Raw genomic sequence first — 24,687 nt, 5'->3', positions numbered from 1 at the left:
CCTCAGTAAATTTAAAAAGACTGAAATTATTCAAAGCAATTCTCTGATCACAATGGAATACAACTAGAAGTCAATAACCATCATAGATTCAGAACATTCACAACTATCTGGAGGTTAAACAACACACTCCTAAACAATCAGTGGGTTAAAGAAGAAATAGCAAGAGAAATTGCTAAATATCTAGAAACAGATAAAACAAGAGCACAACATATCAAAACTTATGGGATGCAGGGTAAGTGGTTTTGAGGGGGAAATTTATAGCTCTAAATGCATACATAAAAAAGGAAGAAAGAACTAAAAACAAAGAACTAATGGAACAACTGAAGAAGCAAGAAAATGAACAGCAAACTAATCCTAAACCAAACAGAAGAAAAGAAATAAGGATTAAAGCAGAAATAAATGACATGGAGAACAAAAATAAAAAAAAAGAGAGAATAAATAAAACCAAAAATTTGTTCTTTGAGAAGATCAACAAGATTGACAAGCCCCTAGCTACAATGACAAAATCAAAAGGAGAGAAGACCCAAATAAACAATATAATAAATGAGAGGCGACTTTACTGTGGATCCCAAAGAAATTTAAAAAATCATAAGAGGATACTAGGAACAAATATATGCCAACAAACTAGATAATGTAGAGGAAATGGACAATTTCCTGGAAACACACGAACAAGCTAGACTGTCCAGAGAAGAAACAGAAGACCTCAACAAACCAATCCCAAGCAAAGAGATCCAGTCATCAAAAAGCTTCCTGCAAATAAATGCTCAGAGCCAGATGGTTTCACAGGGGAATTCTACCAAACTTTCCAAAAAAACTGACACTAATCTTATTTAAACACTTTCAAAAATTTCAAGAAAATGGAACACTATAATGGAACACTACCTAACTCATTTTATGAAGCTAACATCACTCTAGTACCAAAACCAGGTAAAGATGCTACAAGAAAGGACAACTACAGGCCAGTCTCCCTAATGAATATAGACACAAAAATTCTCAACAAAATGCTTGCAAATTGAATCCAAAGACACATTAAAAAAATCATATACCATGACCAAGTGGAGTTCATTCCAGGCATGCTAGAATGGTTCAACATAAGAAAATGTAATACTACACATTAACAAATCAAAAGGCAAAATTAAATGATCATCTCAATAGATGCTGAAAAAGCAATCGACAAAATCCAGCATCCTTTTTTGATTAAAACACTTAAAAAGTTAGGAATTGAAGGAAACTTCCTCAATATGATAAAGGGCATATATGAAAAATACACAGCCAGCATAGTACTCAATGGTCAGAGACTGAAAGCCTTCCCTCTAAGATGAGGAATAAGACAAGGATGCCCACACTCACCACTGTTATCCAACATTGTACTAGAAGTACTAGCCAGGACAATCTGGCAAAACAAAGAAATAAAAGGCATCTAAATTGGAAAGGAAGCAGAAAACTGTCATTATTTTCAGAGGATATGATCTTACATTTGGAAAACCCAGAGAAATCAATGACATAGTTACTTGAGCTAATAAACAAATTTAGCAAAGTAGCGGGGTACAAGATTAATGCACATAAGTCAGTAGTGTTCCTATACACTACAAATGACCTAACTGAAAAGACACTCAAGAAAATAATTCCATTCTCAATAGCAACTAAAAAAATCAAGTACCCAGGAATAAACTTAACCAAAGATGTAAAAGACCTATACATAGAAAATTACATGACTTTACTAAAAGAAATAGAAGGGGAACTAAAAAGATGGAAAAATATTCTGTGTTCATGGATAGGAAGGCTAAATGTCATTAAGATGTCAGTTCTACCCAATCTCATCTACAGATTGAATGCAATTTCAATCCAAATTCCAACAACCTACTTTGAAGACTTGGAAAAGCTAGTTATCAAATTTATTTGGAAGGGAAAGAAGCCTCAAATTGCTAAAAACATTCTAAAAAAGAAAAACTAAGTTGGAGGACTTACACTTCCTGTCTTTGAAGCTTAATATAAACCCACAGTAGTCAAAACAGCATGGTTCTGGCACAAAGGCATACATATTGAACAATGGAATCTAATCAAGAGTTCAGAAATAGACTCCCAGATCTATGGTTGACTGATTTTTGATAAGGCCCACAAATCCACTCAGCTGGGATAGAACACTCTCTTCAACAAATGGGACTGGGAGAACTGGATATCCATATCCAAAAGAATGAAAGAGGACGCCCCACCTCACACCATATACAAAAATCAACTCAAAGTGAATCAAAGACCTCAATATAAGAGATAGTACCATAAAACTCCTAGAAGATAATCATCTTCAAGACCTCGCATTAGGAGGTAGCTTCTTACACCTTACACTCAAAGCACAAGCAATGAAAGAAAGAAAATAGATAAAAGTGAATCCTCAAAATCAAAAGCTTCTGTGCAAAGGACTTTTTCAAAAAAGATGAAGAGGCAGCCAACTCAATGGGAGAAAATATTTGGCAACCATATATCTGATAAGAGACTGATATCCTGCATGTGTAAAGAAATGCTACAACTCAACGACAATAGCACAAACAGCCCAATTATAAAATGGGCAAAAGATATGAAAAGACAATTCTCTGAAGAGGAAATACAAATGACTAGAACTCACATGGGAAAAAAAAATGTTCATATCTCTAGCTTTTAGGGAAATGCAAATCAAGACCACAATGAGATATCATCTCACGGCAATAAGAATGGCTGCCATTAAACAAACAGGAAACTACAAATACTGGAGAGGATGTGGAGAAATTGGAACTCTTATTTATTGCTGGTGGGAATGTATAAATACAGCCGCTGTGGAAAACAATTTGGTGGATCCTTAGAAAACTAGACATCAAATTACCCTATGATTTGGCAATTTCACTTCTCAATATATACCCAGAAGATGTGAAAGCAGTGACATGAACAGACATTTGCACAAAGATATTCATAGCAGCACTGTTCACAATTGCCAAGAGATGGAAATAATCCAAGTATCCTTCAACAAATAAGTGGTTAAACAAAATGTGGTTATATATATGACGGAATTCTATGCAACAGTAAGAAGGAATGAGGTCATGAAACATATGACAACATGGAAGAACCTTGAAGACATAATGCTGGGAGATATTGTATGTTACCAGTAATGTAAACTCTGAGAAAAATGTAAAATAAATGGTTTACATTGTAGAATGTAGGGGACCTAGAGACAGACAGCAGCTCGTGAAAGGGAAATGATAATCTAATAAGAACAGATAAGCTATTGAGTGTAATCTCAATGTTATAGGAATGCTCAGAAATAATTATGGTTGCTAAATTTTCTTGGGTATGGTAGGAACATATTGGAAGCAATGTGTTGTTTTAGGTTATTTTTCTTATTCCTTTGAATTGTTTGAATTTTTTTTTAATTTTTTGAAAAAGTAAAAAAAAAGCTATTGCATTTTAAAAATTAGCTTCAATATAGTTATTTTAGGTTATTTGGTTTTCCTTATTCCTTTGATTTGTTTTGTTTGAATTTTTTTGTTTTACTTTTGATAAAAAAAAGCTTGCATTTTAAATAAATTAGCTTCAATATTGTTATTTTAGGTTATTTGGTTTTTCTTACGCCTGTTTGATTACGGTTTGTTAATTTTATTGGGGTATGGAAGGAACATGTTGGAAGCAATGTAGCTATTTTAGATCATTTGTTTGTCTTATTCCTTTGGTTATGCTTTGTTAATTTTCCTGGGGTATGATAGGAACATGTTGGAAGCAGAGTACTTATTTTAGGTTATTTGTTTTTCTTAATCCTTTGCTCTATTTTGTTTGAAATGTTGTGGAGATTTTTTTTGTTTTTTAATTTTTCAATAAAGTTAAAAAAACAATATGAAATACAATATGGATTTAACTAACGCCAGGCAAAATAAATTAATACACAATCAGTGATATGGGCCAAAATAACGATAACAGTTATATGGCTTACAATAAGCCAGGCACTTTTAAACATTATAATTAATTCATTTAATTATTAAATTATTCATTTAATTCATTTAATATATATAATAACCCTATAAGAAAGGATTGAGTCATAGAAAATATGCCCAAGGTCACACAGTTAATATGAACCCACTAAGTTGGGTACCAGAGTCTGTGCACTTCGTCACTATACAATACTAGAGCGGAGTGTTTTGTTTTGTGCTAGAAAAGGTCAGAGCTGTTTTACTCTGATAGAAAATATGGGTCTGAGCAGATCTTCATTTACATGTCTATTCCATTTCTTAAATTTGTCCCTTTTCCTTCTATGTTCACAACCAAGACCTGTTACCACTGTATTTCTTCTCACCTGGAAACCATACAATTTCATAAAGTTGTGACAAATCTTGCTCTCTTCAAAATCAAAAATAAAATAATGACCAATACATTTAAGGTCATGACCACATTCTTAAATGTGGCCTATAATGTTCTGTGTCAGTGAGTCTAAATTGGGGTGCCTCAAAGCCATCAAGACTCTAGGCCTTAGGATCCTGGCATATTATCTTCCCACTCCTCTGCCTACAGCTGTGCCAAACCTCCCTGCCTAGCTAAAGCTGTTTGTCCTTCAGCACTGAGCTCAAAAGGAACTTTTTTCTGGGGAGACTTCACTGATCCCCCAAATGTGGTCAGCTCTACCACACACCTCACCCCTCCCAACACCCACCTTGTTGCTTGTATAACCGATAAGTTAGGATTTAGGTATGATGATGATTACCAAATCATTATATAGATATTCCTTTTTGCTTTCTGGTATATTAGAGTAGACAGAGGGAAATATCTGAAATCTCTGAACTGTAATTCAGCTGCCTTGATCTCTGATAATGACTGTATAGCCTTCATCTTATGGCCCTGTGATTGTAAAACCTTGTGACTAACCTTCACTTGTATCCATTTATCCAGTGCTCTGACTTCAGAGTCTTATGATCACTGAAGATGCCCCTGATGTTTATTAATGAAGGGTCTCGGTCACTCACCCCAAGTCCAAAGTTATCTTGCTAACTAAAGCTGGATCTAACCCAAATTGGTCCACCTGACATGCCCAATATCTTAAACTTTAACCTATAAAGTCACCTATACCTCATAATACTAAAAATCACACCCCTCATCATAGGCCGCCATTTTCTTACATACATTCTGTGACTAAGCATGTAATCAATCTGCACATGCTCAATAATTTGATCACCTCTAATCACATCATCTGGAGCCATTGTGCTCAGTATCCTAAAACCTGCCCATCTTTTAATACTATAAAACCATCAGAATCACTGCAGTTTGGGTAGACAGATTTTTGGGCCGATAGGCCATCTGATCTCCTGCTTTCCACCTGGCAATAAACTCTTTCTTTGAAACCCCGGTGTCTCAGGAATTGGTCATTTGGGCACATCAGGCAAAGATTCCATCCCCTTTGTCCGGTAACACTTGTGTTCTGCTGTCTTTTACACTTGGACTTTTAAACTTTTTTTCACTTAGTGGTTCTATCTTTTACATCCAATGAACAAGGCAGGCAAGGTTTTGCTCACCTTTATAACTTGAGCACTTAATACATAATCTGTAATTACGGTTGGATGATATCAATCAACATGAGTAAAGGCTTGGAGGCAAGGATGAGATGCGTATCAGGCATTTTCGGAATTTGGTGGGTAGAAAAGTCAGGGAAGATTTAATATGGAGAAGCATGGGTAATAAAATGGAAAAGGGATAGAAGAGCTTCAGATGTTGTATTTAATGTGTAACATTTTTTTCTGAATTTCCACTGGATGCAGAGCAGACTAATCTGATTAAGTCTGACTTTGTATTGTCTGACTTAGTGTGATGGGCCTTGTAGAAACAGCTAGAGGCATCATTTTGATTTGGGTACTTACTGTGGCTCCCTGAACCTTGAACCGGGTGACCTAAGGTCTAAAGCTTGTCCTAATTCGAATTTTGTTTTCATTGTGCTCCTCTGGACTTCAGTTTCTTTATTTGTAAAATAAGGGAGTTGGACTAATGGATCTGTGTTCTCTTCCCAACTCTAGCATTCCTTCTTTATTAAACCAGAGAGTTTATCAGCTAAGGCAGACTATAAGTATTCTATTTTTAAAAGTTGTATGAAGGGTGTTTTAAAAAAATGTAATTCCTTTCATGACTTCATTAAATAATAATGATGATAAGTGAATCCTTAGAAAATGAGGGACTCTGGGGTGTCCAAGAGTTATGGATTTTCATTTTATGTCATTTAAAACACAAGAGATTGGGCTATAGATATCTTAACCTCAGGATATATTGTGAGGTTATTGTGTTTTTTCAATAAATCCCTAGGACAATTTCTTTTCATGAACTATCTCTGAAAAAGAGTGACGTCTAGAAATCTTTTTGTTCATCACAGTTTTGAGCATTTCTGTTTTAATTTATGCTGATTTACTAAGTGTTTATAGGTTGCCTAAAGGGCTAAGTGCAGGGTTTCTCAACACTAGCACTATTGACATTTGGGGCTGGATGATGTTTGTTGTGGGATGCTGTCTTTCCATCTCTATCTCCACCCTTTAGATGCCAGTTGAAGAACCCCTTCTGGTTGTGGCAAGGAAACATGTCTCAGAGACATTGCAAAATGTCCCCGAGGGATAAAATCACCTCAGTTGAGACCCACTGGTTTGGGGCAAAACAGTCCTCTTCAGCTAATGCCTATCTGCCAGGTGGATGCAAATGTTACCACTTGGTTAATCCATTTAAATAAGACTAGATCTTGCCAAATTGAATCAAAATCCCTCATGGATAGTTAAATGTATCCCTCTATTTTGTCCAAATGCTAGCGGTTCTTGGCATATTCTAAATGAGACAGTGACTTCCCATTTATAGGCAACTATCTTCCTGGGAAATCTCAATAAATTTCAAAAGAAATGCAAGACTGATGAGTCTGATGATTCAGCTTGTAAATTCTCAGCGATAACTCGGTATTTCCCAGATCCAGTAATTCTCTGAGTCCTGTTCCATTATAAGGCAGTGACAGTGGATCTGTGCTGCTATTGTGGTTGATGTCCTTTTGCCTTGTCTGGTATGCATGTTTTAGATGACCTTCTTAAGAGATAAAAAAAGTTTTAAGTGGCCTCTCCTCCCTCCACCCTCAAAGGATTACAGGATTTTTAGCTTCAGTATTTTTCTCACTAAAATGACTTGCATTCTGAAAATCTGATTTTAAAAAAAGCAACCTCAAGTCTTTCGAAAGGAGGAATGGGATGGTGTTTTTTCAAACAGAAAGCATAGAATAAGGAGGCTGTGAAATGTATTAGTATGATATTCATTCCTTCTGCCCTCCCCCTGTTTAAAACATCACTGTAATGATCACAAGTCCTCACAGACAGTCTTAGTATCTAAGGTCTGGATATTCTTTAGGCAAACCTGTACCACACAAGGTAATTTGATATAACATAGACCTTCTGAAAGTAAACAGAAACCCAAAGGAATATAATAATGCAGAATGTTTTGCTAACTTTAGAGAATGTTTTACATGCATCTTGTCTAAAAATAATATTCCTATTTAGCATTTTTATTCAAATCTAAATAGAGTATCTCTCACCAGAAGCAGTCCTAAATTTTTCAGATGATTTGCTGTCTTGAAAAAGTAGACGTCACCTCTGCTGCTAGCCAAGATGGAGTAACAGGGACTGGATTTATATTCCCACCTAAAATAACTAAAACTCTGGGCAAAATATATGAAAGAATGGTGTCACAACACTAAACATCAGGCAGTGAAAGACTGTGCTCCCTGAATAACGGGGAAAAAATGAGATGAGCCCTACAATGGCCCAACTTCCTGTCTTGAGAGACTTTCAAGGCTGCAGGGCAGGGAGGAGCTCAGGAAGCCCTCAGCAAATGCCCTGAGTTGAGGAGATGGACCTGCGAGTCCAGGAAGACCAAAGAGCCTGATGGTTGTGAGACAGAGTACTGGAGAGGAGAGAGATGCACCGAGAACACCAGAGATCTTCCAGGATCCTCTTCATGTATGTGAGGAAACCATCTGAACCACAGGCGGGAAAAATTCATCCAAAAGAATTACAGGGAAAAGTACCCCATGCTCACACCTGACTTGGAAAAAATGCTGTTCCCACCAGGCAGACTGGAAGATGTCGTCAGCCGTGGGCATTGGGTAGAGCACTCAGAGGAGTGTTGCCTCAGTGGTGAGGAGTAATTAGCCCTACACCAAACACTGATCCAGACCTACCTAACAAATCTTACAAGCTTGAACAGATCAAACTGTTTCCAGGCAACCTATGTCCCAGAACAAAGGTAAACACTTATAGGAATATAAAAATATCCAGCACTCAACAAGATCAAATTCACAATATCTGACATCCAATCAAAATTTACTAGGCATGCAAAGAAGCTGAAAAATATGATCTATAATGAAGAGAAAAATCAATCAAAACTGAAACTGAAACAGAAGTTAGAATTACCAGACAAGAAAATTAAAACTTACAACATATACATTCCACATTTCAAAAAAAGTGAAAGAGACCTGAAAGGGGAAAAAAAGATTAACTTGAAGACAGCAACAGAAATTTTCCCAAATAAACAGAGGAAAAAATAATTAAAAAAAAAAAAAATAGAACAGATGAACAGATCACCAGTGAGCTGTGGAACAACTTGACACAGCTTAATAAACATGTGGTTGGAGTCTTCAAGGGGGTGGGATGAAAATAAAAAATATTTGAAGAAATAATTTTTATCCAATTCAGAAAGATTTCAGCCATTAAGAACACACAGATTCAAAATGGCCAACAAACCCCAAGCACAAGAAGTATGAAGATAACTACAACCAAGGAAAAAAAAAATAGTCCGATTGCTCAAAATAGTGACAAAACTAGTAATAAAATGAACAAATAGCCAGCGGAGAAAGATACATTACATATGAAGGAACAAAGATAAGGATGACAACATGTTTCTCATCAGAAACAATGCAACTGAGGAGGCAAGAGAGCAACATCTTTCAAGTATGGAAAGAAAAAAAGTTGGCAGCCTAGAATCCTATGCCCAGCAAACATCTTTCAAGTACAAAGGCAAGATGAAAACTTTTTCAAGTATAGAAAAGCTGAAAGAATCCATCACCAGCGTTCCTACAGTAAACGAGATGTTAAAGTCCTTCAGGCCGAAGGGAAATGATACCAGATGCAAACTTGGATGTATACAAAGGAACGAAGAACACCATAAATGGTGACTTTGTGACCCTTGCCTTGGACTTTGGCTCTGTCTTTTTAAAAATTCCAGGGGCTAGAACTTGAGGGTGATCCTGATGCAACTTCAAGTTCTCTAACTAGGAATATGCACCAAGGCATGAAGGAGGAACACAGTGAAAAGAGCCTGGGTCAGAGCGACTGAGTGGAACAGAGCTGCCTGACAGTCTGCACCTCTCACCTGGGAACTATTACTGAGAGACAAAGAAAAGCTTAAGTCTTTTAACTCTATATTTTGAAGGTTTACTGATACTGCAGACTCTTACGTTAATTGATAAAATTATTTTTAAAGCTTTAAAGTTTTCCTTCTGCATCAAGATCTTTAACCCACTTAAATTTTTTTTTCCAGAGCATTTTAATGAAGCTATTCAATGTCAATGCTGTCTATATCAAGCACCCATATATGCATAGGAACCTTTCTGGGCTGTCTGTTCTATCAGTCTATTTCTCTATCCATGCACCAATATTAAATATATTTATACTAATTATGATATGTTTATACTATGACTTGATATTTGGTAGGACAAATACTCCAACCTTTTTCTTCTTAAATATATCATGGCTCTTCCTCACACCTTGAATTTCTAACTAAGTTATAGAGACAGTTTTTTAAAAGGTGAAGAGATTATTAAGAGCTGCAGCCAGGTCACATGTGTATTAACCTGCCTTATTATGGATTGATACATGCAGAACTGCAGTCCTGTGATTAGAGGTTGGTCTCAAAGTAGCCAAATGGACAAGCATGGCAGTGAAGTGGTGAGACTGCCTACCTGGTGGGCATCTAGGGGGTCTGCTTTCCTCCCTCTCTGCCAAAATTAACCTGGATTCCCCTAGAACAAAGGGTACCATCTCCCACTTGGACAGCAGCAGCTTCAGTTATTTTGGTATAGACCATGTCACTATAACTCCATTGCTTTGAGCACAAAATTAAAATGTATACCAGCTGCACACTGAGGGCTCCTTCAAGGCATGGACCAGACTAGTCTTGATTAGGTCCTCAGAGGGTAAATACTCAGCACTGAAATTTGCCCTTCAGGGGTTCTGACTAAGGCTTAACTAGCCCAAGAGTTAAATTCTGCATAACTCCATTATAACACAGTGTTGGGGAACTGGGACAATTTATTCACCATTCACCACTTAGTACAATACCTGGAGCAAAGCAGACATTCAGTACTAAGTGCGGAATATTCAGCAGTAAAGAAATAGATACAGATTCCTCTCTCATGGGAAAAACCAGTATATAAACAAAATGAACAGAAATACAAATATTTAATTTACAATTGTGTTTAATGCTTTGAAGAGAAAAAAAAATAGGGTTTTATGTGAGAATAACTGGAGGGACCCAGTACACTTTCCACTTATTGAAGCAAAGGAAACTTGTTTTACCTTTTAACATAACCAGATTTATGTATCAAATTAAACAAAGATTTTTATTCCTATAATTAATCCATTTATTCATTCACTCCTCAATATTTATGTTTATTGACACTATAATGAGACAGATACTGGGCTCATAAAAATGACCACGACTTAGTACCTGTCCTAAGGAGTTCATAGTTTGATTTACATAATTAGCAGTACCTCATTAAAATAATTGCATACCAAATGAAAACATAAATATATCATGTTCCTTTTCCTTTTGTTTTAGATGAGGATAGGCATTCACTCGGGCTCCGTGCTTGCTGGAGTTGTTGGGGTGAGAATGCCACGATATTGCCTGTTTGGAAATAATGTCACTCTGGCAAGCAAATTCGAATCAGGAAGTCATCCTCGGCGCATCAACGTCAGCCCAACCACTTATCAGTAAGTGTTCTCTGGCGGCCTCCACCTTGTCATTGGCATTATCTTGAGCTGATATCCTGTCATTTGTGAGACCCTGTCCTTTCTCTTGATCCGATCATTATCCAGAATATTATGCATAGATCCACCCAGTTTGAAAGGTAACAATTTCAACACAAACTTTTATTTGCACCCTGAGAGACTGCATGAAACGCCTGACCTGACTGAGAGGTAAATATAGGTTTGTCTTTTCCCATAGTCTCTTTCCTTCTAAGGTATACCTGTCTAAAATACAGGCACATAAATGCTAAGGGTCTGCATTATACTAGAAATCTCAATATTTTCAAAATGGCCCTCATCGTTCATAAAAATCAAAGGAATAAGAGACAGCAAAGGTAGTTAATCTGTGTTTTTTCTTTTGAATAAATATAAAGGATTCTTTAAAGTTAAATATATACTAGGTAGCAGAGTAAAATTTCAAATTTTATTTATCTTAAAGGTCATATCTGACACTTCTACATGTTTTTGCCACCTGAACTAATCCTTATTTTGTACCTGGTACACTCACCCACTAGATATTAAGCTCAATAAGGACAGGAATAATGTCGTCTTTGGCTCATCATTATATCCCCAAGACTTAAAAACAGAAAAAATGTTTAACACATAATAGACACATATACTGATAAATTGAACCTTTCCAGATTAAATGGCAAAGAACAGTATGGAAATCTCTGGCAGACTTGGCTTCATGCTGGACATCGGTATTGAAGCTATTTAATCAGTGCTATGTTTTAGATAAATTATATATGATAATTGAAAAACGGGAGTAGAAATAGTGACCACTGACTAGTTCTCATCGACATGGCTACAACAAACCTTTAAACAGAAAACTTGAATATAAAGATGACAGAAGTTTATTATAATTATATGATATTTTGAAACTTTGATACTAGATCTATATAGAGGAGAGTTAACAAGATGAATGGCATTTTAAAGGTACTTTCTTATTTCCTGTGGAGCAGGTAAGAAGAGGAATGTAAACTATAAATATAAAATCAGTGAAAGTTGAGGTTGAAAAAATATATTTTAAATCTCCTGCAAAGCTCATAAAAATACTGAATAACTTGATCACACCATTTTTGAACAAAGATACTGTTCTTATAAATTTTAAGGAATCTAAGAGATTTGGGGAGCCTAACAGAAAACCTCTGTACTAGACTCCCAGGGATCTCTCTTGCTTAAGAACTACTTGTCATGTTGAGGGAGTCTGTGTGAAGGTTTGCCTCATTTAAATTTCTCCCAATTTGCCTAACACAATTCTGGGCAGATTACGGATGATGTAGCAATAATTGCCCCCATTAAATTTAATTTTAGAAACATCTCTAGGTCAGTGATTCTAACACTTTTCGGTCTAGATCCCAGGGTGAGGAAAAGGTTCTGAAGATCAACTACTTATTTGTTTTTTTTTTTGTTTTTTTTGTTTTGTATTTCTTCTACAGTTACAATTTTTCCCATCATGGTGCGAATACCTATTTTCCACATCTGTCTTAAGTTAATGTACATTTACACCTGCTGTGCAAGCTTGTTTTTAAAAATTATGTGTAAGGAATGGAGTTCATGCCCTGAGATTGGACCTCATAGTTGTGCTGGCTCTGTTAATAGGTGGCCGATAAACCAAACCACAGCAAGCCACAGACGTCTATGAATCGTGGTACTGGCTCTGAGTTTTTATAATCCTTTTTGCATTAGTTGAATTTGTAATAAATCTTGGTAATCAATAAGGCCTGAAGAATTGAATCATTTCAACCTCTGCAACCACAGAAACATTTTGTTCTGTTATTGCTCCTCCAAATCAGATAGAGAATATAGATGGGCATGTTGAGTTGCCATGTGGGTAGATTCTAAAAGATATTTCCTCTGATTGGCCCAAATCATATGATTCCTACTAGTACTTTATTAAAATACCTTTACATTTAGTTTATCCTCAAATTAACACTTTTCTTCTCTCTTTTCCTATGTCCCTTAATCAATCCCTTCTTTCTTATGTCCCTTAATCAATCCCTTCTTTCAGCACTCACTGTATTTCCAGCACTATGCAAGCACTACTGCCCTCATGGAAAAGGCAACAGAATATGTGGTAGATGTACCAAGTAAACAATGAATTATAATAAACTAGTGTTCAGGTCTGGATAGAAACCCTGAATTAGAATATTAGAGCAAGGAGGGGTGGGCAGGCTAAAATGAGGCTGTAGAGATAAACTGGTGTCAGATCGTGCAGGAGTTTGTGAGTCATGTTAAGGGGTTTCAACCTAATTCTAAGAGCAGTGAAGGACATTGAAGAGTTTTAAGCTGAGAGTGCATCATCAGATTTGTACTTTAGAAAGATCACCAAGGCTGTAGAATGGAGACCAGATGGAGGTGAGGGAGAATCCACTAATTAAGGGCAGGTATTCTTATCTGCATTTCATTGATGAAAAACACAGCTGATTGCTGAGATTGAGTCCCAGCCATTTGCCATTTCAACTTGTGTTCCCAATCTTCAGAAGAGTAGTTGGACTTGAACTTTGATGTCAATTTTAATCTGGGCCACTATTTAAAAAAAAAAAAAAAAGGCACCATGGCTCCCAGTAAGTCTCTGGAAACTTCATTTTGCTCTGTTTCTAAGTACTTTCTGCTGGTTTCTTTTACAACAATGTACAGAGTTCAGCCATGTGCTCACAGTTGATTTGTAGACCCACTAACATAGAGTGTACTTCCCCTTTCCCAGGATGCCCAAAGGGAAATGCCAGGATTGACTTCTCAGGTACCTTCCGTCTAAGGAGGCAAAATTGCACTCCATTAGAGCAAAGAGGAAGTTGTGAAATAAAACTGATTGCTGCATTCAAGATAGTTTGTAAGCTCCAGTTTCATTTTCTGAAGAAAATCCTGTATAATGTTCAGTACTGCCTAGCTGGCTTGAAATATTCAGAGATCTTTATTTTTACTAAGATTATACAACTATCACAAACTTTGAGATTATTTGATAATATGGTAAACTATAATAATTTTCTGAATAATTCAGTCCAAATATGATTTCCCTGAAATATTCAATTAATTTAAAAGCCCACTTTTATAACTATTTTAAAATATGGAAAATTAAAAGGACTAGTATAATGTCTTCAAACCCACCCAGGATTAATATTTTTATTAAAAATAGCTGAAGCAAATAAATCAAATAAATCTTTTAGAATTTGTCTTTCCTTCCGTTGAGACAACCACCCTAATGAATTCAGTGTTTCAAAGTCCAATGTTTCATACACGAAAACTTTCATATATGTATCCCCAAGCAGAATATTATTTTGCATGTTAAATTTGCTTAATGGTATTTTACTGTGTGGTCTGTAACTTGGATTTCCTTTAAACAAAACTTCATATTCTATTTAATAATTTTATTTAAAAATTTACAAAATTTACAAGTACTGTATACCCACCAGCAACAATTCCTTCTTCCCTCTTCCCCTTATCCCCTCATAACCTATAATTTCCTTTCTTTTTTTAAGCAGTTTTATTAAAATATATTCACATACCATACAATCCATCCAAAGTGTACAGCCAATGGATTTTGTTATAATCACAGAATTATGCATTCATCAAAATCAATTTTAGAAAATTTTTATTAATCCAAAAACAAAAACCCATACCCCTTAGCAGTCACCTTTCAATCCCTGCATCCTTCTCTAGACCTACATAAGAACTAATCTATTTATGTGTCTTTAGATTTACTTACACTTGATATAAATGGAATCATACAATACATAGTACTTTGTGTCTGGTTTCCTTCACTTAGCATATTGTTTTCTATATTATTATTTTTTTAATTAGAGAAGTCATAGATTTACAGAAAAGTCATATAAAAATACATTTCCATATACCCCCATTGTTGACACTTTGCAGTAGTCTGGTATCTTTGTTACAATTCATGAAAGAATATTAAAATAGTACTATTAACTATAATCCATAGTTTATGTTAGGCAATTTTTTTCCCACATACCACCCCATTATTAACACCTTGTAATAGTGTTTATATTTGTTATAATTCATGAAAGAACATTCTTATACTTGTACTATTAACCCCAGTCCTTCACCTAAAACAGGACTCACTGTGTTATATATTTTCATGTTTTATCTTCTTTCATTCTAGTAACACACATGACCCAAAACTTTCAACAACATTCACATACATAGTTCAGCACTGTTAATTACACTCGCAATAATGCGCCAACATCACCATGATCCATTTCTAAATCTTTACAATCAACTTAATAGAAATTCTGGAGAAAATTAACCATCAGATCCCCATTCTCTACCCTAACATACCCACTCATAATGTATATTCTAGATTCTATCTTTGAATTTGTTTACCATAATTATTTCTATCAGTGAGATCATCCAATATTTGTCCTTTTGTTCCTGACTTATTTCCTTCAGCATAATGCCCTCAGGGTGCATCCATGTTGTCACATGCATCAAGACTTCATTCCTTTTTACAGCTGAATAATATTCCATCGTATGTATATACCACATTTTGTTTATCCATTCATTGGTTGATGACCACTTGGGTTGTTTCCATCTTTTGGCAATTGAGAATAATGCTGCTATGAACATTGGTGTTCAAATATCTGTGAGAGTCTCTGCTCTCTGCAGAATATTCTGGGTATATACCCAGGAGCAGGATGACCAGGTCATATGGTAATTGTACTTTCCTGAAGAACTGCTGAACTGTCTTCCACAGCACTGCACCATTTTACATTGCTACCAGCAATGAGTGAGTGTTCTTATTTCTCCATATCCCCTCCAACACTTGTCATTTTTCATTTTTTTTTAAATCATAGCCATTTTAGTGAGTATGAAATGGTATCTCATTGTGGTTTTGATTTGCTTTTCCCTGATAACTAGTGGTTTTGAGCATCTTTTCATGTGCCCTTCAGCCATTTGTATTTCTTCTTTGGAAAAATGTCTCTTCAAGTCTTTTGCCCATTTCTTAATTGAGTTGTTTGTCTTCTTAAAGATGAGTTATAGGATTTCTTTGTATATTCTGGATGGTAAACCCTTATCAGATATGTAGTTTCCAAGTATTTTCACCCATTGAGAAGGTTGTCTCTTGACTTTCATGACAAAGTTGTTTGCACAAAAGTTTTTAATTTTGAGGAGTTCCCATTTATCTATTTTTTTCTTTCATTGCCTGTGCCTTGCATATAAAGTCTAAGAAACCATTGCCTACCACAAGATCATGAAGACGGTTCCGTACATTTTCTTCTAGGAGTTTTTTATGATACTGGTTCTTATATTAAGATGTTTGATCTATTTTAAGTTACATTTTGTATATGGTGTGAAATTTGTATATGGTGTGAGATAGAGGTCCTCTTTCATTCTTTTGGATATGGATATCCTGTTCTCCCAGCACCATTTTTTGAAGAGACTATTCTTTCCCAAGTGGGTGAACTTGGCAGCTTTGTCGAAAATCAACTGGCCATAGGTGTGAGGGTTTATTTCTGAACTTGCAGTTTGACTCCACTGTTCAATATATCTATCTTTATGCCAGTACTCTCCTGTTTTGACCACTGTAACTTTATAAATGGTTTAAAGTCAGGTAGTGTGAGCATTCCAAATTCATTCTTATTTTTCAAGGTGTTTTTGGCTATTCAGTGCCCCCTACCCTTGAAAGTAAATTTTATAATTGGCTCTTCCATTTTTTCAAAGTAGGCTGTTGGAATTTTGATTGGGACTGCATTGAATCTGTAAATCATTTTGGGTAGAATTTACATCTTAATGATATTTAGTCTTCCAGTCATGAACACAGCATGTTCTAACATTTAGGTGGTCTTCGATTTCTTTTAGCAATGATTTCTAGCTTTATGCATACAAATCCTTTACATCCTTAGTTAAATTTGTTCCTAGATATTTGATTCTTTTAGTTGATAATGTAATGGAATTTTTTTCTTGATTTCCTCTTCAGATTGCTCATTACTAGTGTATAGAAACACTACTGATTTGTACATGTTGATCTTGTATTCCATCACTTTGCTGAATTTGTTTATTAGCTCTAGTGGCTGTGTTGTAGATTTTTGGGGACTCTATATATATAGGATCATGTCATCTGCAAATAGTGAAAGTTTTCTTCCTTCTTCCCTTCCAATTTGGATTCCTTTTATTTCTTTTTCTTGCCTAATTGCTCTGTCTAGAACTTCGAGTACTATGTTGAATAACAGAGGTGACATTGGGCATCCTTCTTTTGTTCCAGATCTTAGAGGAAAGCTTTCAGTCTTTCACCATTGAGTATCATGTTAACTGTAGGTTTTTCATAAATGCCATTTATCATGTTAAGAAGTTTCCTTCTATTCCTGTCTTTCAAAATGTTTTTATTAAAGGATGCTGGGTTTTGTCAAATGTCTTTTCTGTGTCAATGGAGATGATCATGTGGTTTTTCCCTTCAGTTTGTTGACGTGATGTTATTATATTAACTGATTTTATTATGTTGAACCATCCTTGCATTCCTGGGATGAAGCCCACTTGATCATGGTGAGTTCTTTTACTGACTCTATTAATGTGCTGTTGGATTCAATTTGTAAGTATTTTTTTTTTTGAGGATTTTTGCATCAATATTCATTAGAGAAATTGGTCTGTAATTTTCTTTTCTTGAAGTATATTTAAATGGCTTTGGTAATAGGGTGATGTTTGATCTCATACAATGAATTAGGTAGTGTTCCCTCCTCTTCAGTTTTTGCAATGGTTTGAACAGGATTGGTATTGTTTCTTCTTGGAGTTATTGGTAGAATTTAACTGTGAACCCATCTGGTCCTGGACTTTTCTTTGTTAGGAGGGGGGTCAGATGACTGATTCAGTCTCTACTTGTAATTGGTCTGTTGAGGTCTTCTACTTCTAGAGTCAGTATAGGTTGTTTGTGTGTTTCTATAAATGTGTACATTTCATCTTGGTTGTCTAATGTGTTGGAATATAGTTGTTCATAGTATATTCTTATCCTTTTTATTTCTCTGGGGTCAGAAATAATGCTGATGTCTAGTTATAGTATTCTCTTGATGGGTTAACTCTGAAAGTCTATTTCTCCCTCACATCTAGGTTTTATTATCGATTGGCTTTGTGTTAAAGCTCATCTTTGATGTTTGATCTAACTTATTCTAGACCTTGGTCTAACTTATTCTAGACCTTTAGAATAGCTTATATTTAACTGTTCAGATTTTCTCAGCTCTTCTTCATCTGATTCTTGCCCTGGATATGTGGTACAAATTTTAAAACTGCACTATTTTTGCAGTCGTTTCAAGTCCAGGAGAGCTCCTTTACTCTGTTCCTTCTTCAGGAATCTTGATCTGTTCTGTTTGGTTTTGTGCAGACTTTTCTCCCTAGCTTCTGTGAATTGTTTATTCTCTCCCTCATTCAGTACCCCATTTTCCTTACACTTTTCAGTTCTGCCATCCATCTTATCTTACAGCAGTTCAGTTTAACTCTCCCCCTTTCTTTTTCTTGTGACGCTTTTCTGCCTCCAGTGTCTTCTCCATTAGAATGTCCCACTCTGGGGAGTCAGGTGGGGTCAACCCAGAAAGGTGGGTCACTTCAGAAAAGTCCATTTTGCCTTTAGGTGGTCCAGCCAACTGAATCTATATTGGTCCAAATCTCTGGGGAGGCTTTTTTAAGGGATATTTACATTGCCATGTGAATGATGACATCTTTTTGTCTCTATGAATCTGCTATTTCTAGATAATTCATATAAAAACATATTTTTAGATATATCCATGTTGAAACATATAACTCAAGTTCACCATTTTAATTGCTATATGACATCCCAGTGGATGAATATACCATATTTAACTTTTATTCACCTAATCTTTTTTGATGGACATTCAGTTTTTTTTCTAAGTTTTAATTGTTTAAAGTATTCCTGTGAACATCATTTACCTGTCATCACATAGGTTAGGTTAGGTTATATCATATTTCATATGAAATAAATAATTGAGCTTCTTATAGGTTCCTAGGATTGGTCTGATCAGATGTTTTCTTAAAATTCATTGTGGACCTAAGAAGTAAAGTATTCACTTGGCTTTAATGAGGCACGTCATTTTATGTGATGGTCTTCACTTTTCTAGACTTATCGTGGGGTCAGTCCCTCTTCACATTCAGCACTTTATATCTAGTTTAATTTCCAGACAAAAATAAATCTTCATTGCGTCTTGAGTTTTTGATGTTCAATGTTTTTATTTTTCCCCAGCACATGGGATGTTCTTACACATCTTTATTCCCACTCATCCCAAGTTTCAAGTAATGCACATAGTACAAACAATTGTCTTTAAACATCATGCCATAGGTCTGTGAAATAAAATAATTGCTTTTACTAGGGATGGTTTCTGCATATTTTTAAATGATATGAATAATCTAATGATTTACCAGAACAGAATTGTTTTTCTTTATGTACATAATAAAAAAGGAGAAAGATATTTTTAATTACCTTGATATGAAATCTTCCTTAACCTTTAAACATATTTACCTTTCTTATTTTACATTTGATCTCATTTTAGACTTTTCAGAATGTATTTCATTCCCTGTGAAAAAGCCCCTCCTATTAAAACCAACTCATCTTCTAACAACTGCTACACACACCAGATGAAGGGATGCAAAATGGAGCCGGATAGAGAAATGGTTAAGTGCACAAGCTTGAGAATCAGTGAGCCTGGGTTGAAACCCAGGCTCTGAAAACATTGTCTGTGTGTGATTTAGCAATTTCTTTGGGTCGAGTTTCTCATCTTTAAAATAGGTGCCTATTTCAAAAGGTTATTATTAGGATTAAATGTGATATACTCAAAGCTCCTAATATCTGGAATATAGTAGCCTTCATTCATTGCTTCATCTATGAAGAAATTGGTCAACTTGATTTTCATATTTTATAAATTAGGTTATGCTTAATGATCTGAATAGTTGGATTACAGATCTCATTAGGCAATCACAAAGAAACAATGGGTTTGGTAATTTGACCAAAAATATTCTAAATCATGATGTAAAGACTAAACTAGGAATCAGCCTCTTCCCAAAAGTTTTTATTAACAAGAGAATCTTAGAGAAGACTGTTTAACTAAAACTGGCTGTTTACTTGACAAATTCTGAAATTTGTGTTAAGACACAGTTACTCAAATTATTGAAACATGTAGTAATTAGGAGGTTGTATAGTCTGAAACATTTAAAAGTTACCTGAAGGACTGAATATATAGTTAATGGGTTTTAAAATCATTGAAATGGAAACTTTGATTAATGAAACTTGATTAATGAATTTTAATTTCTGATCTATAAAAACATTCCAGTTAGGGATAACTCTAGTTTTATTTGGCATTGATTATGTTATATTTGCATTTGTAATTTCAAGTGAATAGTTGCACATAAAAAAAAATGTTTGTCTTCCTCTGCTTTACCAACCAACACATTCATATACATTTTCCTTTAAGTATATAACAGACTTGGGGTAATAACAGCACGTATTTTCTGCCAATTAAATGAAAGTTTGCCTGAAGGAATACCTGATGATAGAATAGTTTATAGTTTAGAGGTGTATCAGTCTTCTATCACTGCTGTAAGGGATAACATACTAAGTGGCTTAAATAACACATACTTTCATCTGCCGTTCCATGCTGTGGACATCTGACACAGGTTTCATATTCCTCGGTTCCTTGCCCCCTTCCTTTAGTTTCAAAGTTAGTAATTTCACCTGTCTCTGACCTTGCTTTTGTTATTGCGTCTCCTTCTCTGACTTTTTTTCTGCCTCCCTTTTCCACTTTTAAGGACCCTTGGGATTGCATTGGACCCATCTGTATAACCAGCTATCTCCCTATTTTAAGGTTAGCTGATTATCAACCTGAATCCCATCTGCAACCTTAGTTGCTTTGCCATGTTACCCAACGTATTTACAATTCCAAGGATTAAGACATGCATATCTTTAGGGGCCATTATTCTACCAAGGACCAAAGACAAGGCTAAAATCTGCCTAGAAATAAAACCCCAATCCTACTCTAATTTTCTGTCTTTAAGAACCTTTTCTTAAAAACATATCAACAATATAAGCAAAATCTGGGGAAGAAAAGAATTTTTGCAAGATAAGGGCTCAGGCTTCTAAAGAATTTTTAGTGAGGTTAAAGATGCAGATTCCTGAAGAGAGAAACCTGTTACATGAAGGACTGAATTATAGTTCTAAACTTAAGAAACCAAAGAGTCTATGCCTTGAGGAGGAGATTAAGGAGCAGTTCTAAAGAATTTACGATGAAGTCTCCTGACTTCCTACTGTGTCCTGAGACATAGCTACCTCCCCCACCCCCACTATATAATCTCTAAAAAACCTTGGAACTCAAGAAGTTATAGTATAAAACTCACAAGTGTTTTTAGATCACTAGTAAAAACTCTCAAACCACGATTGTTTATGCTAGAACTTTGGTGTAGTGATTAATCACTATCCTAGGAATTGGGAGAACTAAATCTCATCTTGGTTCAGATATTAACTTGCTGTATAGTTTTAGGGAAACCGGGTAATGTTTCTGGGACCTGATTTCTACACTGAGGGAGATGACCTAGAAGATCTCTAATACATCTTTTAGCTCTAAAATCTCATGATAGTAAAAACAAAAATTCATTGGATTCCCTAATTTCTTCTAAGCAATTTATTCACATTATCTCATTTACTCTTACAGCAAGCCTGTGGGTTAGGTATTGTTATCTCCATTTCAGACAAGAAACAGAGTTAGAAAGGTTAAATACATCACCAAGAAAAGACAATTAATAAGCATGGGAGTGAAGAATTCAAATTCATGTTTTCCCCACTCCAGAGCCTGCATTCTTATCCATGGCCACACTTTGGATTGATGACCAATTCAAATAAAATGATAAGAAACAACAGTTTCTGAATATATAACTCACCTTAATGAAAGGGTTTTCTCTGCAAGAAAATGGTGAAGAGAGCAATTGGGATGGGGTGGGAGGCAGCTGGAATCAGAGCAAGGGAGATACCTTTCCTTTCTGTAGTTATAAATACACCCAGGTTTACTTTCGGAATCCTAGAATTCTAGAATTCTGTCCATACTCAGGGTAATAAAGGGGAATTGTGTTCTAACTTTCTCCATATTTCTGACTCTATCATTATCCCTGCATTTGAACAGTAATGTATATGACAAGTAGAGGCTTCCAGCTTAATCAGAAAACCATATTTTGCTTTTTTTTCAATTTTTTTAAAAAATTTTTATTCTAGTAACATATATACAACTCAGAATTTCCCATTCTAACCACTTTCAGGTGTACAATTCAGTGATATTAATTACATTCACAAAATTGTGCTACCATCATCAACAGTTTTTCATTTTTGTGAGGCCAAACCATTTTCTGGGAAAATGTCTCTAATGTGCATAATAAAAGTCACTGGGAATATAGGCTTACTAGGCAGAATTTTATTTTATAGACTACTTGGAAGAATGCTGAAGTTTCTTGGGTATATTTTTCTTTTATATAAAAGTTAATAGTTGTGCACATTTCAAAAACACTAGCTAAAAGTTTGCTTCACTTTTGTCAATATAATTATTAGACAGGCAATGAAATACTGTAATATAAATATTTATTCTTCCTATGGACATTCAATGTTGGAAAAGACATCCAAGAGCTTCAGGAAGTTTTGTCTAGTAGTTTACGTGTAACCTAGTTTTACTTTAAATCAAAATGGTCATTTGCACTAGTGGTTTGATATTTCAAGAAAATAAAAAGTATTTAGGCTGGTATTTTACTGCCCTGTCAATCTTTTAAACGACTTTATTGATCATCTTATCCTTTTCTTTGTAGAGGCACAAAAACAGTAAACACTATTTTAAAAAAGAAAAATAATCAGTAAAGACAAATGACTTAATAGTTTTCCCAAAAGAAGAACTTGAGCTGTGCCTCAATAATTATATTGCTATTTTTCCAATTAGGGACATTAATATCACCCTTGTAAATGTGCCAATAAAAGTCATATCCAGCAAAATTGAATGAAATAGTCTTCTCATTTAGACATTTTCATTTTGCTACTCGTTCCTTTGTCTCCCTGCTGTATCAAATAGACTTCCCAGAAAATGCAGTTCCATGGATTGGGAAGCATTCTCCTTGCTAGTATTTTTTGTTTTTTAAAAAATATCTGGTCCATTTTTTTTTTACCTTCAAAATATCCCACTTTAATCATTCCATATATTTACCAGCACATTTAGAGGTCATAATAGTGATGTGTTTGAGGTTCAGAATATAATGTTGGAGCTACTTTTATAGAAAAAAAACTGTACAAACTTACATATTAGCTTACTTGTATAGGTGTAATTGTAAGAATTAATGAGATAATATATAAATAATTACTTTGTAATGCTTATTCTTTTTATTTCATAGCTATGAAATTAAATAGTGGTCTGGAAATTCAGACATGCCTTTTCTTTATGGTCTTATTTGTTTGGCATAGATGTTTGTTTGACATTTAGGTTTGGTTTATATGATAAGCCCATGATTGATTGTAGAAGGAAAGTATTGTGTTGGTCCTACTTTGGACCCATTCCTAACTATGTATGAGTGGAAGACAGTATTGGTAAAAAGTTAATTATTACCCAATTACTTATTCTAGGGGTTCAGAATCTAAAGACACTAATCTGGCATTCATATCAGTAGCTTCAATTCATATGAGGAATAGCCATTAATTTCACGCAAAAATTTCTGTGAATTATAAACAGTAATTGTTTGTTGGGACATCAATAACATTTTTACAAATAATGCTCTTTAAATACTCCATATTCTCTAAATCTCCATACGGTGAAAGTTAATTACTAAGGTAATTGGGCATCATTTAAAGCAAGGGTGAAAGCAACTCCCAGCATTGTCCTTTCCTTTTCTCCATTAAAAAAAATGGGACCATTTCACATGGCCTGGAGGTCAATGTTTGCTTTACAAATAACAAAGGATAAAGGACCCTTTCTAAAGTTTTTATAGGATCTCCACATTTTAGCTAAAAAGGTCAAGTAGATCAGTAATTTTTAAACATATATTGGTAATAGAAACCATTCACATACACTCTGACTTAGAATTCCAAGGTAAAACTACTCCAAGATAGAATAGTATTGTTGAGGTTGTCAGAGATGAGGATGGTATAGCACTTAAGTAAGCCTCAGGGTTAACATATTTGTGAATTTCCTGTAATTACAGGTAACATTTTCTGTGCATAATGATATGTGCACTTTTCCGGAGGGATGTGTTTTTCCTAATGTTCTCATCAGATTGTTTAAGTGGCCCATGATTCAGAAAATGTTAAAAACCACCAGTGATTGATTGAATAGATGAATGACGAAATAAAATATTTCAGGAGAATGAAGTTCACTTCCCTGTTCCACAACCAATTAGGTTATGACCTTGAATAAATCATTTAAAATGTTTCCATCCTCCATTTCCTCATCAATTAAAAAGAAGTTAAGTCTAGGTTATTTCAAAAGTTATTTACACTGAATCCTGGAATAGAAAAGGGACATTAGTGGAAAAGCAGATGAGGGGGAATAAAAAGAGATCAGTTAAGGTATGAAAACTTTTAAAGACATAATTGGCAGGTTCTGCAAAAACACATAGCTAGTCTATGTATTATAAGATCAACACTGGACCTTGGAACTGGCAACTATTTTGA

The 24,687-nt window shown here is 35.0% G+C and overlaps 1 protein-coding gene across 2 annotated transcripts in view; it reads left to right on the top strand.

The window, feature by feature from the left end:
- Window positions 1-24,687, top strand: part of GUCY1A2 (guanylate cyclase 1 soluble subunit alpha 2) — a 332,369-nt gene that overhangs the window by 277,112 nt on the left and 30,570 nt on the right. For both annotated transcript variants that reach the window (XM_037841307.1, XM_037841308.1), the window contains exon 7: window positions 10,858-11,012. In XM_037841307.1, coding sequence (XP_037697235.1) covers window positions 10,858-11,012 — 155 coding nt within the window. The remainder of the gene's footprint in view (window positions 1-10,857; window positions 11,013-24,687) is intronic.

This window comes from Choloepus didactylus, chromosome 6, assembly GCF_015220235.1.
Source record: "Choloepus didactylus isolate mChoDid1 chromosome 6, mChoDid1.pri, whole genome shotgun sequence".
In the NCBI taxonomy this organism is placed as follows: domain Eukaryota; kingdom Metazoa; phylum Chordata; class Mammalia; order Pilosa; family Megalonychidae; genus Choloepus; species Choloepus didactylus.
Note: the sequence above shows the minus strand (reverse complement) of the source record. Positions and strands in the feature narration are given on the sequence as shown.